The 18,046-nt window shown below is 45.2% G+C and overlaps 1 protein-coding gene across 3 annotated transcripts in view; it reads left to right on the top strand.

Annotated features, from left to right (window-relative positions):
- Positions 1-15,992, top strand: part of Fam81a (family with sequence similarity 81 member A) — a 61,150-nt gene extending 45,158 nt beyond the window's left edge. For all 3 annotated transcript variants that reach the window (XM_057768234.1, XM_057768235.1, XM_057768233.1), the window contains exons 7-9: positions 2,945-3,080; positions 5,109-5,304; positions 9,137-15,992. In XM_057768234.1, coding sequence (XP_057624217.1) covers positions 2,945-3,080; positions 5,109-5,304; positions 9,137-9,261 — 457 coding nt within the window. In that variant the 3' untranslated portion in view covers positions 9,262-15,992. The remainder of the gene's footprint in view (positions 1-2,944; positions 3,081-5,108; positions 5,305-9,136) is intronic.
- The last annotated feature ends 2,054 nt before the right edge of the window (positions 15,993-18,046 follow it).

Raw genomic sequence — 18,046 nt, 5'->3', positions numbered from 1 at the left:
AGCCAGATATGGGTGCTGGGAACTGAACTCCCATCCTCAGGGAGAACAGCAGGCACTCTTAACTGCTGAGCCATCTCTCTTGCCCACCTCTTGGTTTTTATTTATCACACAGAGTGAAAACAATAATGAAAGCTAAAAGAAAAGGTTTCTATATGGCATATTGTCACTTTCCCTTCATAATTACTGCTTCTAGCAGTTGGATGATGGTCCATCCCTTCATTCAATGTGTATTTGGCTTATTTGTTATATTTTGGTGTGTATATGTGGTATATACATGTGTGTATATTGTGGGGGGTGAGACAAATGGGTGCTTGAGTGTGTGGAGGTAAGGGTCAGTATCGGGCATCTTCCTCTATCTTGCTCCACCTTACTTTTGGGAGGCAGAGTCTCTCACTGATTCTGCCAGATTAACTGGCCAGCGAGACTCTTTTTCCATCTCTCCATTGCTGGCACTAGAGAAGCAAGCCATCATGTCTAGCTTTTTATATGGATTCTAGGCATCCAAACTCTGGCCCTCTTGTTGGTGCAGTAAGCACTTTACCCATGAGTCATCTTCCCTCCCCTAGTATGTGTTCACTGAGCACTTCCCTAGAGGCCACGGATCAAGTAATGAAGAAGAAGACAAAACAAAGCAGACCTTGTTCTTAATCCTGTAGGGTCTACAGTTTAGGGAGCTGATAGCCACATGTCAGATAAGGACTTGACCAGGGTGCTCTGTATTATTATTAATGGTGCTTCAGGGGGTAGGTATGTGGTTATGTTAGGTTAAATAATGATTCCCCCAAATTCTGCATGTGAAGATGTTTGTTAGCTTTTAGGGAAAGGAACTTGATCGTGCAACCAAGTATCTTCATCTGGGATTGTAGTTTAGGAGTGAAGTGCTTGCCTAGCATGAATGAGGCCATAGGTTCAAGCCCCAGTATTAGAAAAATAATGCCTTAAAGAAAATTCATATGTGTTCACACACATGTGCATACCATGGTATAGGTGTTGAGGTCAGACTATAACATGGGGCATTAGTTCTCACCTCCCACTTTGTTTGAGAGAGGGTCTGTGGTTGCTTACCACTGTGTACTACTCCAGGCTAGATGGCCTGAGAGCGTCTGGGGTTTCCTGTCTGTTTCCCATCATGCCATAAGAGTGCTGGAATTATAGACCACCCCTGGCTTTACATGGGTTCTGGGGCCCAGAACTAGGGTCCTCATGCTTGCACAGCAAAGGCTTTACCTGCTGAGCCCTATCCCTAGCCCCCCTAAAGAAGGTTTTTAAATTAGTTGGTCATCCAAGCATGCCTTATGTCATCACTAGAGTTCTAGGAGGAAGGCATTGGTAAAGAATAGCAAATCCTGGCAAGGCTGACTTCTAGGGAAGTATGACTGGTTAACATTTGCCTCTTCTAAGTCCTGGTGGTGGCCAGTGTCTCAGTCTGTACAGATAGCTGTATTAGTTCAGTGTTCTGTGGTCAGTGTTCCAGAACAGACAGGGCAGCTCTGATGACTCAGTGTGGAGCCTCTCCAGCTCCAGTCCTTGCTCTTCCCCAGCTGCTACAGAGGGAAAATACAGACAACAGCTGTGTTGTGAAGGATGTGACCAGAGCCATGTTCTTTTCTCCTTCGTGCACTGCCAGTCACTTGACTTACTGGTGCATTGCACTGTAACTGTTACTTCTTTCATTGCTGTGACCTGAAAAAAGCAACTTAAGGAATGAAGATGACAGTTTGGCTCACAGTTTGTGGGGATACCATCCACCACGGTGATGAACATGCGGTAACAGGAGCATGAGGTGGCTAGTCTCATTGCATCCATAGTCAGAGGCCAAAAAGATGAGTGCTGGTGCTCAGTATACTTCCTCCTCCCCCACTTTTATTCAATCTGGGACCCCAATCCATAGGATGGTGTTTTACACATTCAGAGTGGGTCTTCTCTCCTTATTAAATTCCCCTGGAAACACCCTCACACACAAGGTGTGTCTCCTACTTGACTCCAAATCCAGTCAAGATAATACAGTAGGTTAACCATCACATACACCTAGCTGCAAGGGAGGCTAGTACATGTGATCTCTGGCTAGGCATCCATGTGCTCCAGCGACATGTGAAGACTTTTTATATAAGAATACAAAAAATAGACATTTCAGAACAATTAGTGACTTTAATGGGTGTTCAATTATTTTCTACATCTATCACACACCTACATATATCTTTATATATTCTATGCTTTCATTACATGTTAATATAAATAAGAAGAAAATGATTAAGGGAAGTAGCCTGCATTGATAGTTCTTTTAAGAATTGTGGAAAGGAGGCCTCTTGAGAAATGGAATGTTGTAAGGGTACTTTACATTTTCTCTTTGATTTTTTTTTGAAACAAAGTCTCAAGTAATCCCAAGCTGGCCTTGAATTCACTATGACCTTTAACTCCTGATCCTCTTGGCATTACCACCCAAGTTCTGGGAGTGCAGTCATGTTCCACTATGTAGTTTATTTCCTATTGGTTTAAATTAGGCTATGTCCATATGGGGAAAGAGCAATAGAAAACATGAGAGAGAAAGCAAGCTAGCCTCTAGTCTTGGGAGATACAAGGAGGAGGAGTGCTGGTAGGGGGGAAGATTCTGGAAAAGGAGATGAAGGATAGTGTTCTCTCTGAGCAATGAGAACTGTGGACCCTTAGAACTGTAAGGGTTATTAGCCCCTGGCATCTCTGCATTACTGTGTCACCTCAGTGCCTGCGCTGCAAGCCCCTATAGCTAGGAGCATCATCAGATGGGTAGGAGCACCATCATGGGTAGGAGCACCATCAGATGAGTTTCTGTTGTATGTTTCCATCCTCCACTCGCTCCATGTGGCACATGGTCCTAAAAGAAGGTTATGCCATTCTCATACTCAAAACTGTTTACATCCAACTTCTTTACACACCTTTTCTTCCCTTTCTTTTATTTCTGTTTTAGATTTAAAGGTACAGTCGAGGAACTCAGCAACCAGATTTTATCTGCCCGGAGTTGGCTGCAACAAGAACAAGAACGGATAGAGAAAGAACTTTTACAGAAAATTGAACATCTTTCCTTGATTGTTAAGGAAAACAGTGTAGGTATTAATATTTTTGAATAATAGATACTGAGAGGGGGCCTGCAGTGTCTCAATAGTGCCTAAGGACTCAGGATGCATTCGTTTGGCACCACCAGAAGCTGTTCAGGCATTCCTTCCTGCCTTTGAGTAATTTCCATGTCCCCTCCCCCCCTTTCCCTTCTTCCTCTCCCATTCCTGTTCTGTTTCTCTTCCTTCCTTCCTTCTGGGGATCAAACCTCGATTCTCATACCTGCTATCTTAGTTCATTTTCCTGTTGCTATGAGAAAATACTCTGCAAAGCATCTTAAGGGAGAAGAAATTTATTCTGGTCCACAGGTGAAGGGTCTACTTTGGGATGGTGAGGGAGTAAAGGTGGCAGGGACGCGACACAGCTGGTCAGCCGGTCATATTGCCTCCACCACAGGAAGCAGAGATGGGTGATTAAATGTCACTGCTCAGCTCTCTTCCCACTTACACAGTTTGGGGTCCCAGCCAGGGGATGGTGCCACCCACAAGGGTTGGTTCTTCCCACCTCAAGCAAATCAAAATAACCCCCCACAGGCACACACAGAGGCCTGACTCCCAGTTGATTCTAGATTTTGTTAAATTAGCAAATTAGTACTGGCCATCATATGTGCTAATCTTGTACTTTACCACCGAGCCAAAGCCCCCAGCCAAGCACCCCCCATTCCTTGTTCTTCATATTCTTCATAAAGACAGGGAGTGCTTTGATGTTGGTTAGCAAAGGGCAAACTGAACACTTCAGTTTATGGCTTTTAAGTCAAGACTTTAATGCACCCAATTGTCTATCACCCATTTCTAAATAAAGCTATCAGTCACCTACTTGAATCTGTTTTTCTGGTTTTTGTTTGTTATTTATGTTGTGACCTACTTTTTGCTTTCACCAGTGTTGAATGGCTCTCTGTCCCTCCAGGTCCCTCCAATGCACTGTAACGACAATGTGCCTTTCCTCTCCCAGGGCAATGGATCAGAATTCACCATTTTCTTTCCATCTACTTCTGCCTCCACCCCCCTCTCTCAAACAGCTAAGGTTTGCAGAACTGCCAAAAAATATCTTCAAAAAGTCATGCATTTAAAACCAGCAGGTTTGGGAACTGGTGCTAGGCAGGCAAATTGTGCTGGGTTCTCTTTTCTCTCCCAGCTTCCTCCCATGGGGTTTTGACTGAGCAGAAGTGGCTGGTGCGGTTTGGTTTGCCTGTCTGACTGCTTGTTCCAGGTGCAGAGCCATTCACTGAGCTGTAGGTTTTCCATCAGAGCCATCACAGGAGTGTCGTCGTGTCGCCCCTGACGAGACCTTGGTGTCCCTAAGCCTCTGGATGCAGAGTCTCACAAAACATAGTATAGTGGGCTGCAAAGACAAGGAAGTATCAGTATTCCAAATCTTTTCCCTGACGCTTCCCCTGCTTTTCTCAGGTCCACTCATTGTTGTGCCTTGATGCATCCTGATGCGTTTGTGGAGCTCTAAGTCTGTGGTTTACTGATTGAGTTTTGCATTGGCGAAGGCTAACAGTAAACTCTATGATAGTGGTGAATTCACTAAGATGGAAACCTACTTCTCACTCATGTAAAACAAATCCAGGTGTGTCTTTTCCAGGACAAACATGAGGTGTGGGCTTGTCAGTCTTCAGTGATCCAGAATTCTTTTAGGTTTGCTTTCTGCCAGGCTCAGAGAGTAGCACTTGTCCCCGTGGTTCCGGGTGGCTGGAAGAGTTCCAGCCACTGACTGAACGGAAAAGGGAAGAATTAAGGGTCTACAGCGAGTGTACTCTAATGTTTTCTGGAGGCAGTTACATGCACTTGTTCTTATACCTCGTTGTCTAGATCACATGGCCACACCAAACTCAGGACACAGAAGAAAATGTAGATTTTTTACTCTGGGTGGCCTTTGAGACTGGATACAGGATGGACAATGAGACACCATTGTGGTTCTGGTCCCTGCAGATGGTTAAGCGCTAGGGCCCATGTGAGATAAGACATATGCTCTTCTTTTGCGATAACCAAGTATGATTCTTGTCGTGACCTTAGGGAGCCAGTGAAAGAGACATGGAAAAAAAGCTCAGCCAGATGTCAGCCAGGCTTGACAAAATCGAAGAGAGCCAGAAGAAGAACGTGGAAGGACAGAGAACGAAGCCGGAGGAGGAGAAGGTGCATGGGCGGATCAGCAAGCTGGAGTTACAGATGAACGAGGACATGAAGGAAATGAAAGCGGAGGTTAACGCTGGTAGGCCAAAACCCCACACAGCTCGCATGGCCTCTTTAGCTAAAAAGCTACTCACTGAGATTTCCCCTGAAACAGACTGAGTTTGCTAGAAAAAAAAATCCAGTGAAACGTCCTTACTTTCTATTTTAAGTATCTATGCAGTATTGAATGAAGATGCTAGCTAACTTATTTACTTATTATAATACTGAAAATTGAACTTAGCACCTCAGAGTTGCTAGGCAAGCCCTCTGTCAGGGAGCTATTCTCTCAGACCCAAAGTGCTAGTTCAGTTACAGGTCTATGAAGCCTCTCCACGAGACACAGGCAAACAGAATGCTTAACCTGCTTATGATGGGCATTGTCTTTAGTACCACCCACGGATTTCTTTCTGTTCATCAATGCACCCTCGAGGCACTGTTGAGGGCCTCTTCTGCACTGCTGCCACGTGAGCGTGGAGTTGGTTCTCTCTCACCTCTTAAGTCTTTTTTCCTAATCAAAATGTTTTTCAAAAGACCTATTTTCTTCTCTCTCTCTCTCTCTCTCTCTCTCTCTCTCTCTCTCTCTCTCTGTCTCTCTCTCTCTCTGTGTGTGTGTGTACCCACAGAGGCCAGAAGGGGTGTACTAGATCTCTAGAAGCAGGAACAACAGGCACTTGTGAGCCACCTGATATAGGTGTGGGGATCTGAACTCCAGTGCTCTGACAGAGCAGTACAGTGTGCTCACTCACTGTCCTCATGAGGGTCACTATTGCTGTGATGAAACACCATGACCCAAAGCAACTTGGGGAGGACAGGGTTTGTTTGCTTTACACTTCCACATCACTGTTCATCACTGAATGGAGTCAGGACAGCAACGCAAGCAGGACAGGAACCTGGAGTCAAGAACTGATGCAGAGGCTATGGAGGAGTGCTGCTTACTGGCTTGCTCCTCATGGCTTCCTCAACCTGCCCTCTTACAGAACCCAGGACCACCAGCCCAGGGCTGGCACTGACTGTAATGGGTTGGGCCCTCCCTCATCAATCACTAATTAAGGAAATACCTACAGGCTTGCCTACAGCCCAGTGTCATTGAGGGATTTTCTCAGTTGAGGGTCCCCCCTCTCTGATGACTGTATCTTGTGTCAAGTTGACATAAAACTAGGCAACAAAACCACTGATACATCTCTTCAGCCCTCAAATGTTCTATAAATAAAAAAGTTTATTTGTATATTTAAACTTTATGTTTTAATATATGTAACAAAATGGTTACTGTGTTCATGTAAACCCACCCATCATCTCACATGGAGGGGATATGTGTGTGTTTGTGTGTGCTATATATACTTGTGTAAATGTATGTATATATGTGTGTGTATATTGTGTATGTGTATGGTGTATATGTGTGTGTGTGTGGACATTGGTGTGTGTGTATGTATACCTTGATTCAACTCTTTCAGAAAAAACCCCAGGCAATATATTGAATTTTCCTCACAATATGTATTAGATCTCTAGACTTGTTCATTTTATCTATTCTGCTGTTTTTACCCTAAGACCTGAGTCTTCTTACTCCCCTGTCTGCCACACCATGCCTCTGGGATCTGCCGTTTTATTCTGTTTTTATATATTTAATTTCTTTTCCTTATGGATGAGCATATGAAACCGTGCAACATCTTTCTTTCTGTGTGTGTCTTCCTTCATTTAGCACAGTGTTCTCTAGTCTCAGCCATGTTGTGGCAAACAGCAGGATCTGCTCCTTTGTAAGACTGAGTAATTTTGATGACATATACACACACCTCACCGTCTTTGTCTGTTCGCGTCTCTTACAGACACTGTAGGTTGCTTCTGTATCTCAGTTATGGGGAATAATATTGCAATAAACATCAGAGGGCCAGGGTGGGAGGGATGGCTCAGCAGTTACACAGTGAGACCCCCCACCTCAAAAACAAACAAATAAACATGGTGTGCGGGTGTGGTGGTGCACGCCTATAGTCCCAGCACAGAGGCAGAAAGAGGCAGGACGATCTCTGTGAGTTCAAGGCCAGCCTGGTCTATAAAGAGAGTTCTAGGACAGCCAGGGAAGTCTTGAAAGCACCAAAAAAGGAGTTGGGGAGGTGGAACATCAGCGCAAGGAACTCTTTATTAGGTGGTAGTTTTTCTTATCCATGTGTGTCTAGTAGTGGCGGTGCTGGGTCATAGGATAGCTTTGCTTTTGATGTCTCTACTGTTTTCCACTCAAGCTATGACTTTTTTTTAAAAAAAATATATGTATATATGTATGTATGCATGTATGTATGTAGCCTTGACTGGCCTCGAACTCACTTTGTAGACCAGGCTGGCTGAGAATTTTGCCTCCCGGGTGCTGGGATTAAAGGCATAAGCCTGCACTGGGCCTTGGCTACACTGTGTTTAATTCCCATCACCGTCTATGGGATTCTGCTCTCCACATTCTCAGCACTGGTTAGTCTCCTGCTTCTCATAGCCTTCCTGCAAGTGTTAGCTGACACTTCAGTGACCTGTAGCGCTGCTTTCTGATGAGTGATGCTCAACACCTTTTCTTATGTTTCCCTCTCTCCCTCCCTCCCTCCCTCCCTCCCTCCCTCCCTCCCTCCCTCTCTCCCTCCCTCCTTCCCTCCCTCCCTTTCATTTCTTTCTTTTGATGAGGTCTTTGGTCCAGGTTGGCCTCAAACTCTCTAGGTCGCTGAGGATAACCTTGAACTTACGATCCTTCTGCTCCCAGCTTCTGAGTGCATGTATCACAAGTATACACTACCAAGCCCATTTTATGCGGGGTGCTTTATCAGGGTGGAGCCCTGGACTTTGTGCTCGCTAGGTGAGCACTCTCCCCACTGAGCCACATCTCCAGCTCTCTACACCAGCCACACATTGTCGTTAGCTCTTGTGTTCATTTACTTAGTATTGTGTGTCTGGGTCAATTCCTCTGTGCTGCTGTTTTGTTTCTAAGATGGAGTCTAGAATGCGGGAAGCAGAGGCAGGCAGAGTTCTGTGAGTTCAAGCCCAGCCTGGTCTACAGAGCAAGTTCCAGGACAGTCGAAGCTGTTACATAGAGAAACCCTGTCTCAAAAAAGGCGGGGGATGGAGTCTAGCTAAGTAGAACAGGCTGGCCTCAAACTCAAACTCATAGTCTTGCCTTAGTTTTCCAAGTACTGAAACGCAGGCATATGCCACTGTGCCTGACTAAGCCCAGCATTTTTCTCAACAAAGTTTTGTTTCCTATCTGGGGTCCACATTTAGGGTGACAGGCCCCACGTAACCTCTTAGAGCACAGCCTTTAGATGTCAGATCCTGCAGTGAGGACTGGAGCCTCAGAAATCGGAACCCTTCACTCATAACCCCATGAGATCCTGGAAACACTGGAGCCTAGGCTCAGGTCCTACACTGACCTTTGGGGCCACTGGGCTGGAAGACCTCACTGTAGAGTTCTGTCTGGTCCCATGGAAGCTGGAGGCCCGGGGCTCTTTTGACCCACAGAAACCCCTGGATCTAGTAGTTTTAGACTACAGGGCAGTGTTTTGCAGAAAGTTCTTCAGCTGGGGTTCAATTACTTCCTTATGATGTGACCTGGGACAGAGGTGCTGCAGGACAAATGGTCGCCCTGCCCTGACTGTCTAATCACATGTGATTTCTCTCAGCCAGAGTGGTGTGAACTTTGATCACATGGTTAAAGCTGCAGCCACCCTATTTCTTGACTGTAATAGCCCTCTTTGTCATTAAAAAGCAGTTTCCATGGGGGTCTCCGTCCAGGGTTGACCCCTGGAGTTGCAGCGTTTGTAGGAACCCACCATCCCTGTAGACTCTGGCAGGACCCTGCCTGTAAACTATTGACTCCTGTGACATTTGCCATTTGCCTCTTCCTCAAGGGTTTACAGCCATCTACGAAAGCATAGGATCCCTGAGGCAAGTGCTGGAGGCCAAGATGAAGCTGGACAGGGACCAGCTACAGAAGCAGATCCAGCAGATGCAGAAGCCAGAAACTTCCATGTGAAGAGGGCTGGGACGAGGACCTGGCAGGAGAAGAGATTGCCTGTGGGGCTAAGAACCAGACACCTCTGCAGCCGGGTCATGGCTGCGTTCTGGATCCCATCAAGGGTGTGCATGTGCCAAGAAACATGTTCTCATGGGTCTAAACGTTTACCTTATTGAAAACATCTTTATTCAAAAGTCTTCAGTACAATTTTTACAACTGTATTTCCCTATCTAAGTGCAGTTGAGCCCTATGCCCTCAGATTTTGAAAGGCTTTTATGAATGAAAAGAATTTATTTTCAATGCCTGATGCTCTAGCCAAGACTACTATTTTGGGAAAAAAACCTGCCATGGTGATTTTTTTTTAAAATTAAGAAATGAATAATGTATTGCTCCTCACCCTACATTAAGAGAATGTCCTGATAGATTAGAATTCAGCTTGAAGTCCACATCTGGATTGTTTTACTGTTGTCTATGCATTTTTAAAAAAATGTTGGGTTATTTTCTTGTAAATCACCTGTCTTTTGTAGAGAGAAGAGATTTAACACTGGAGGGGAAAAAAAAACCTTGCCATTTATATAATGAAAATAGTTTTTTAAGAATTGATAACTGCCATATAGATTGCAAATTAAGTGGAAACTTACAACATGTATCTAGATCCCTCAAGGCACAATATTTATATCCACCTAGTACCAGCTTTTAATATTTAAAGCTATTTTGGGACCCATGCACAGCCGGTGTAGCCAATAGCCATATATTTAATAATGGGACGGTGGCTCAGCAGCTTATCACACAGTTAACTGTTCATCCATCGCAATGGATATGAGAATTGTTCAGACTTTACGATTCACCTAAATGTTCCCCAAACAGACGCTAAGTGCTAGGGTTTATAGACGTTTGTTGTAACTGTCTATTTGTGCCTTGGTTTTTATCACGTCACTGTACTGTCCCCTGTAAAAACAAAACAAAACATTACCAACAAAACAAAGTGTGGTAAACACATCAGAGTTGGGATGTGAAACTGGGATCCTATGTATGTCCTTTTTAAGCGTCCTAACGATGTTTTCACCGTCACGACGGGACGCATTCGGCATCATTCACGGGATGGTTGCACACACTTTTGTATGGGCAGAGTCAAACTGAGGCTACATTTATCGTACCGTGAAGAGATGTGTGTCCCGGCACCTTTGTCGATGTTTTATTTTCGATCATCGTGTGTGAGTTGTTGAAGACTGGAGCCTGTGCTGTTTGCTCGCCTGTGAGTCTGTCATAGCTGACAGAAGACAGCGTGCTGAAGTGTGAGGGCACCCCAGGAGAGAGAGCAGGAGCACTTAGAAGTTCCCGGAAAGCCACCTTGTCTTCTCCTTTCCTCTCTCATTTGCAAGGACTCAGGAAAATAAAGATCATTTTCTATTTCTAAATAAATCACAATGAGATTCTAACTGGCTCTTACTGTTGACCCATGTAAGGGACGCTGCTAAAGTACCTAATAGTTCACTCTTGGTAGCTTGACAAATTCTGTTTTAATTTGGACTCATGAGAGGTTGTGTGAGGAATACGTATCTATCATGCATTTCTTCATTTCCCCGCGTATCTTTGCATCTCTAGATAGGGAGATCTTTCCGCCGGGGAGAAGTCGCTGGTGTTCAGAAAGCACGTCTTCCCCTTTGTGCGAGGCTAGCCATGTTCCATGGAGTGATCAGGCACAAGGCTCAGGACAGGGCCACACCCCCTCAGTGTCTCTGTCCTCTGGGGGCTCTGAGGGAGAAGGATGAGGACAGATGACACCTGGGAAGAGGGACACAGGGGACACCAGCTAACTCCGGCCCAGCAGGTGGTGTATGCAGGTGTCACCGCGGCTGGTGGAATCACCTAGGTGCTCACTTAGGTCTGCCTAAGTGTGTGCTGCAGACCTGGGACAGGGACTCTCCACCCTGGCCACGTGGGGTCCCTCGGGGAGTTTGAAGAGTCACTGATGCTGAGCAACCTCCAGACTTAGTCAGAGCATCTGGGAGGCAGTCACCAGCATCAGTGTGTCCCCCCCCCCCCAAGCCCCAGTGTTTCAGTGTGTAGCTGGGAGGCCAGCCATCCAGTGAAGACAATAGAGTTCTCTTCTAGCCAAAGTTTAAAGGAGAATCAGCTATCCTGTCTTTTCCTTTACCAGAGATTTGCAATAAAAAGAATAAAATTTTCAAATATATGTGGCATGGGACTTTTAAATGGAAAGTTTTTTAGTGTGGGGTGAAAACTTTGGCAGGCCGACTGCCTTAGTAAAGATACTACTTGGCTTTCTTTTTTTTTTTAATTTGAAAAAAAATTTATTTAACTCCATATTTCCAAACGGGAATCTTTAAACAGATGGTGGAGGCCTCCCTACAAGTCAGAGTTAAGACCCATCATTCCTCTGGTTATTGCAGGTGAGGGTAGCTTACTGGGACCCATGAATTTGAACCACTTGGCTCTCTTGAGCAATCTGACGCTGACATCCTGGTAGGCCTTCCAGGGCCATTGCTGATGGCATCACCCATGGGAAACCAGGGTCTCAGGTCCCTGCTGCCTCTGGAATCATGCCAGTGAGCAGTTCCTGGCTGTGTGCCACGGACCCGTGCTGAGATTTTTACAGAATACTTCTTTAACCCCATGCATTCATGTGTGCGTGTGTGTGCGCGCATGAGCATTGGCTCGAGGATGTCAGAAGAGAGCACGGGGTCATTTGGAACTGGAGTTCCAGATGATTGTGAACCACCTGCCATGGGTGCTGGGAACTGAACTCATGTTCTCTGCAAGAGCAACAAGTGATCTCAGCTGCTGTACCTTCTCCCCAGCTTTTGTGCTCATTCCTTTTGTTTGCCAGCGTCTAGTTAAGTACCATTTGTCCCCCATTTAACAGAGAAAATTGAGTCACATAAAAAGGAAGCAAGGTGCCTCAAATCCTACAGCTCGTTAGTAGGAGACCTGATTCTAGTAGGCACCTGGATTATACATCTTGGTTTTCCCATCTGACAAGCCCTCACCTGCAGCCTGACTCCGCCCTGCTGTTTCATTACCTTTGTATTTTAAAGCCTGCGAGCTGGAGAGGGTAGCGGGGGAGGTGGGAAGAGCTAGGATGCTAGCATGGACTTTGAAAAGTTTAACAAGTACTTATGATACTAAAGAAACCTGGGAGCTAGCATGAGCTCTGATATGCTACTAAGCACCCTGGGTAGTGAGTGACCACAGGTCCCTATGCCAGAGATAAGGAAAGGACTCCTTTTGGTGGAGAGGAACAAGCGTCACACGTTCCCGAGGAATTCTGGCTTTTATCTGATGACCAGAACTCCTCCTACAGTTCAGGTTTGGAAATTGGAATTAGAGTTTCCTTTTAAACTGACAGGTTTGGGAACTCAAACTCAGGTCAGGGGGGGTTGCTGTAAAGTGTTTAACAGTTGAGGCATCTCCCCAGTCCTAAATTCACTAACTCCTGTATAGCAATAATTAGCCTATTAAAAAGGAAATCAGGCCAGATGTTGGTGATGCATGTCTTTAATCCCAGCACCTGGGAGGGAAAGGCAGGAGGATCTCTGAGTTCAAGGCCAGCCTGGTCTACAAAGCAAGTTTTAGGATAGCCAGGGATACACAGAGAAAGCTTGTCTTGAAAAGCCATCCACAAACCTGAGAATAAATTTAACCCATATGTTAAAGACCTGTACAGTAAAATTATAGAACATCGAGAAAAGGAAGTAAGACTTCATGTTTGGCAGAATGAAGGTTGTGAAAGAAGTTGCATTACAAGACAACTATTGACCCAGTGCATTCCCATCAGAATTTCTGAGTCATTCTTCACAGAGACAAAACAATAATTATAAAATCCTCATGGAAGCAGAAATAACCCTGAACTGCAAAGGCAACTTTGAACGGAAGAACAACCACCATGATGAACACCATGACCGTAAACAATGTAGGGAGGCAAGGGTTTATTTCAGCTGACAGCGTTCAGCTCATTCATGGCCCACTGCTGTGGGAAAGCAAGTAGGAACGGAAGCAGAGAATACCACGGGCTGCTCACTGGCTTGCTTCCTGTCGTTGGCTTACACCACCCAGGGCTGCTGCTGAGGGACACCACTATCCACAGTGAGCTGGACCCTCCCTCATCGATCATTAATCAAGAAAATGCTCCAACAGACTTGCCTGCAGGACAATCTGACGGAGGCAATTCTTCTGTTGAGGTTCTCTCTTCCCATGACTCTGGCTTGTGTCAAGTTGTCAAAAGCTAACCGCCGGGAAGGAGGTGCTTGCTACTAAATCTGATGACATGGGACCCACATACTGGAAAGGGTGAACCTGACTCCTATAAGTTGTCCTCTGACCTCCACATTTGTGCAACTGCAGGGGTGGCCGCCAACAAATGAAAACATTTTTTTAAAGGCCAGGTGTGTGCTTCTAAGCCCAGAACTCAGGAGGCAGAAGAGGGTGGATCTCTGAGTCTGAGGCAAGTCTGGTCTCCACAGTAAATTCCAGGCCCAGGTAGAGTTACATGGTGAGACCTTGTCCAAAAATAATAAATAAACAGACACATAATTGACATATGATATTGTGTCAAGTTAAAAAAGCCACACCACAAAGGACTCAATTACTGGAGTGAGGAGCCTGAAGAATAAGAAAAAAAAATATCTGTCAACTTTGTTTAAATTAATATTTGGAACTAAAAGTTTAAATGCCAAAAGAACAAATCAATCAAAACTTCAATAGAATTTTCAAAAGAAATCCAATAAATGGTTGATAAAGTCATGAGAAGTGTTCAAAGTCACAATTAGCCACCAGAGAAATGCAAATCAAAAGTACATTGAGGCTCTATATCATCTCAGTGAGAATAGCTGTTCTTAAGAAGACAGACAAAGGGAACAAGACAATGGCTCAGTGGTGAAGAGTACCTAACCATTCTTCCAGAGGACACAAGTTCAATTCCCAGCACCCTTATAAAAAACATCACAACTGTCTACTACTCCAATTCAGGGGATCCAACACCTCTGCACACACACAACTTAAAAAATAATAAAAACTAGAAACCAAGCAATAGGCCAGGCATGGCACCCTAGGCAGGAGGACGGAAAGTTCAAGTCTAGCTTCTGCTACACAGTGAAATTGTCTCAAAAGTCAAAACAACACAAATGCAGGTGAGAACATGGGTAAAAGAGTGAAGAGATGGCTCACAGTCAAGAGCACTTAATATTTCTGCAGAAGACCCAGGTTTGGTTCCCAGCATCCACATGGTGATAACTCCAGTCCCAGAGGATCCGGCACCCTCTTCTGGCCTCTGTAGGTACTGCACACAGGTGCCGCACAGACATAGATGTCGACAAAATACACATAAAAATAAATAAATGCTCATAAGTAATTTTTAAAAGAAGCACATTCTGTTATAGGAATGTAAACTAGTTCACCTACTCTGGAAATCAACATAAAAGTTGATGAAATAACTTCCATATGATTTAATCATCCTGCTTCTGGAAGCAGTCAAAGTTCACATGAGACCAGAGTGCCTGCACATCCATGTTTGTGTTGGTACTGTGTACAACAGTGGAGCCATGGGACCAGCCTAGGCGCCCATCGCTGTATAAACGGATGAAGGGAAGATAGCATAATCTTCAACCATAGTGGAGAGTGGAGTTGCACCCTTTGCAGGGAGAGGATCATGTTCATCACTGGAAGTCAGACTCCTAAGTGCAAATATCATCTATTTTCTCTTATATATAAAATGTAGAATTTTGTTTCAAAGACATTAAAGTAGAAGGGAGACTACTTGGGGAGAAGACAGGACCAGTGGATGAATGTGAAAGAAAGGGGGCAATGGGGGATGAATATAATTGAGTGCATTCTGTATTTGTGTGAAAATTTCATGATACCTACTGGCTTGGACAATTAACGTATAGCAATTTTAAATTATTGAACAGAGTCTGGGGAGGTAGTTCCGTGGTTTCACAGTCAGGAAAACTTGAGTTTGGATCTCCAGTCCCTATATAAAAAGCCAGGCTTGGTGGCATGTGCCTGTAACTCCATCTCTGAGAGGACAGGCAGGCAGGTCACAGGAACTCATAGGCCAGCCAGTCTGACTGTAACTGAGAGACATTGTTCAGGAGAGAATCTCTCACAAAAAGTAAGGTGGAGAGTGACAGTGGAGACCATCCTGAGATCAACCTCTGACCTCCATATGCGTACATACAAGAGTGAGTGCACCCGCACACACGTGTGTACACATGCATCACACACACACACTTGAACAAAGTTATCTTAAGTAAAGGCCAGGAGCTGAAGAAATGCTTTGGCATTAAAAGCACTTGCTGCTCTTTTAGAGGACCCAAGTTCAATTCCCAGCATCTCAATGGTGGCTCACAACCAACTGTAATTGTTCCTGGGAATCCAATGGCCATCCAGGCACTTATGTAGTACATGAATATGCCAGCAGACAAAACACCCATAAAACACTTTTTAAAAATTTAAATAGCGTCTGTGTCATCTGAGGCCATTATTCATACTCTGATGCAACAATTTATAAATATTGGAGACTTTATTTATCTGGTTTTTTTTGGTTAATTTTTAATTTTAGACATATTTTAATCAAGTGTTATTTAGCCTGATAACAGACCTCTGGCTCTCCCTCCTTTTCATTTTGCATTAAGTTCAGGGCTTTTCTCACCTTACCCTAACCCTAACCCTGACCAGCTATATGGAAATCTGGGACTAAATGCAGCAATCAATAAATATGATTAGCTTGCCTCGGACGTATCTGATGGCTTTGGATGGTCTGGTCTGTTTTTTATTCCTGTCATTGTTGGTTTACTTGAAAACTCTGTGGACTCAGCTTTTCTCAGGACTAGGTTGAGTCACAAAGATCTGAGTGAACCATGACACCTGTAGGATATGGGGGCGGTGAGGTAGGGGGAGGGCGAGAGAGAGAGAGAGAGAGAGAGAGAGAGAGAGAGAGAGAGAGAGAGAGAGAGAAGGTGTTTACTGCCCCTACATGGCAATGGAAACTGCTAAGGACTCTGTCCTGGGAGAGCCGGGAAGCAAGGCCTTCATTCATTATTAATTCCTGCCTTCCTGCCTCAGTGAATAGACCTGGGAGAATCGTTGGGCTCAGCTCTTTCTGGAACATCAAACTAATGGTAGAGAAGGCAGAAGCAGGGTTTGAGGAGATCCGCATGGCAGTTCAGGAAGTCGTTAGCTGCAGTGTGGGCAGGACCAGCTCTGCAGACTCACAGTTCTCCTCACAGGGTGTGGGTCTCACAGGAGGTGACAGAAAACAAACAAGTGAGCACCAGGCCCGGCAGGAGGTGGACGGGTATCAACACAAGACACTCCAAGATCAAGTTCTCAGCACAAAGGAGATTTATGTGCCCCAGAGGGACAAAGGGCAGGGATAAGAGACAAGGATGGGAGGTAGAGGATGAGTGAGAAGGGGGAAAGGACTGCCTCTGGCTAGAGGTGACAGCGTGGCTCAGAGGCAAATGGCAGTGTATAAAGGTAAAAGGGGAAACCCCGTGTTAAGATGAGGTGTTTAGCTTTGATTGAGCATGTTAATTAGGGCAGCAAAAAGGGGTTTTTGATTACTGGACTTCAATACTTTGATAGCGGGACCGTGGCAGTCAGCCTTAGGGAGAGGAAGTGGTCAAACCAGGGAATAGACCGTGGTAGCTAGCTTTAGGAATGTAACCTAACGGTTTTTAGCAGGGAAGAGGGAATGGGGGGAAAGTACAAGACCTACCAGAGCCATGTTTATGCTCTGGCTGGCTAGAGTCCCTTCATTTTGGAGGAAAACAGTATGTGTGTGCAGGTCATAAAACTAGAAGGGGGAGAGCCCAGCAAGTGGGGTGCTGCACAAACCCATCCAACTGAGTTTCATCCCTAGAACCCAAGTAAAAGGCAGAAGGCAAGAAACAACTCCACAAAGCTGTCTTCTGGCCTCTACACACATTGTGGTGTGCACACATGGTAATAAATAAATAGACTTAGAAACTAGAGATTGCGAGACATATGGAGAGATCTTAGAGGGGGTAATGGAACATGCACGACATAAAAGCAGAAGTGGGAACTGTCTGGGGGAAGAAGAGAATCAGCTAGAGGGAAGGGAGGACTGAGGGAGAGGCGGATGGGGAGGCCCATGAATTAGAATGACTACAATGACATGAATGCATGGGAACGGCCTACGGAAACCCGGCATTTTGCATGCTAATAAAAACATTGAGGTGTGTTGGCAACTTGGTACATGGCCCTGACAAAATGCCTGACAGCAGCAACTCAAGATGGAAGGTTTATTTCGGCTCACAGCTCACACACAGTTCCTAAAGACATAGGCCCGCAAGGCAGCAGAGGCTAGGCTGCTTGTCACACTGTGTCTGCAGCCAGGAGGAAAAAGGGGGGAATGCTGGTACCCAGCTTATTTTCTCTGTTTTATTCAGTCCACGCCCTAGCCCATGGAACTGTGCCACCCGTACCTAGGATGTGTCCTCTCACTTCAAGCAGCTTAATCTAGAAGCTCCCTCATCGACAGGACCAGGGGCTTGCTGCCTAGCAGACTATAATCTCAGTAAGTTGATCACCAGTATTAGCCATCACAAGCAGGGAAGGAGGAATGTAGGGAGGAAGGGAGAAAAAAGAAGTCACTTACAAACCCTGGAAAGAAGATGAAGAGGCGTGTCGGCTTGCTTCTCTTGCATCTAGCTCATATTTGGGTCCCAGCACCCATATCGGCAGCTCACAACTGCTTGTAATTCTGTTCTCCAAGGGATCCGATGCCCTCTCTGGACTCCACAGGCACATACACACAGTT

This window comes from Chionomys nivalis, chromosome 4, assembly GCF_950005125.1.
Source record: "Chionomys nivalis chromosome 4, mChiNiv1.1, whole genome shotgun sequence".
Taxonomy (NCBI): Eukaryota; Metazoa; Chordata; class Mammalia; order Rodentia; family Cricetidae; genus Chionomys; species Chionomys nivalis.
This window is presented reverse-complemented; position numbering and strand designations above follow the sequence as displayed.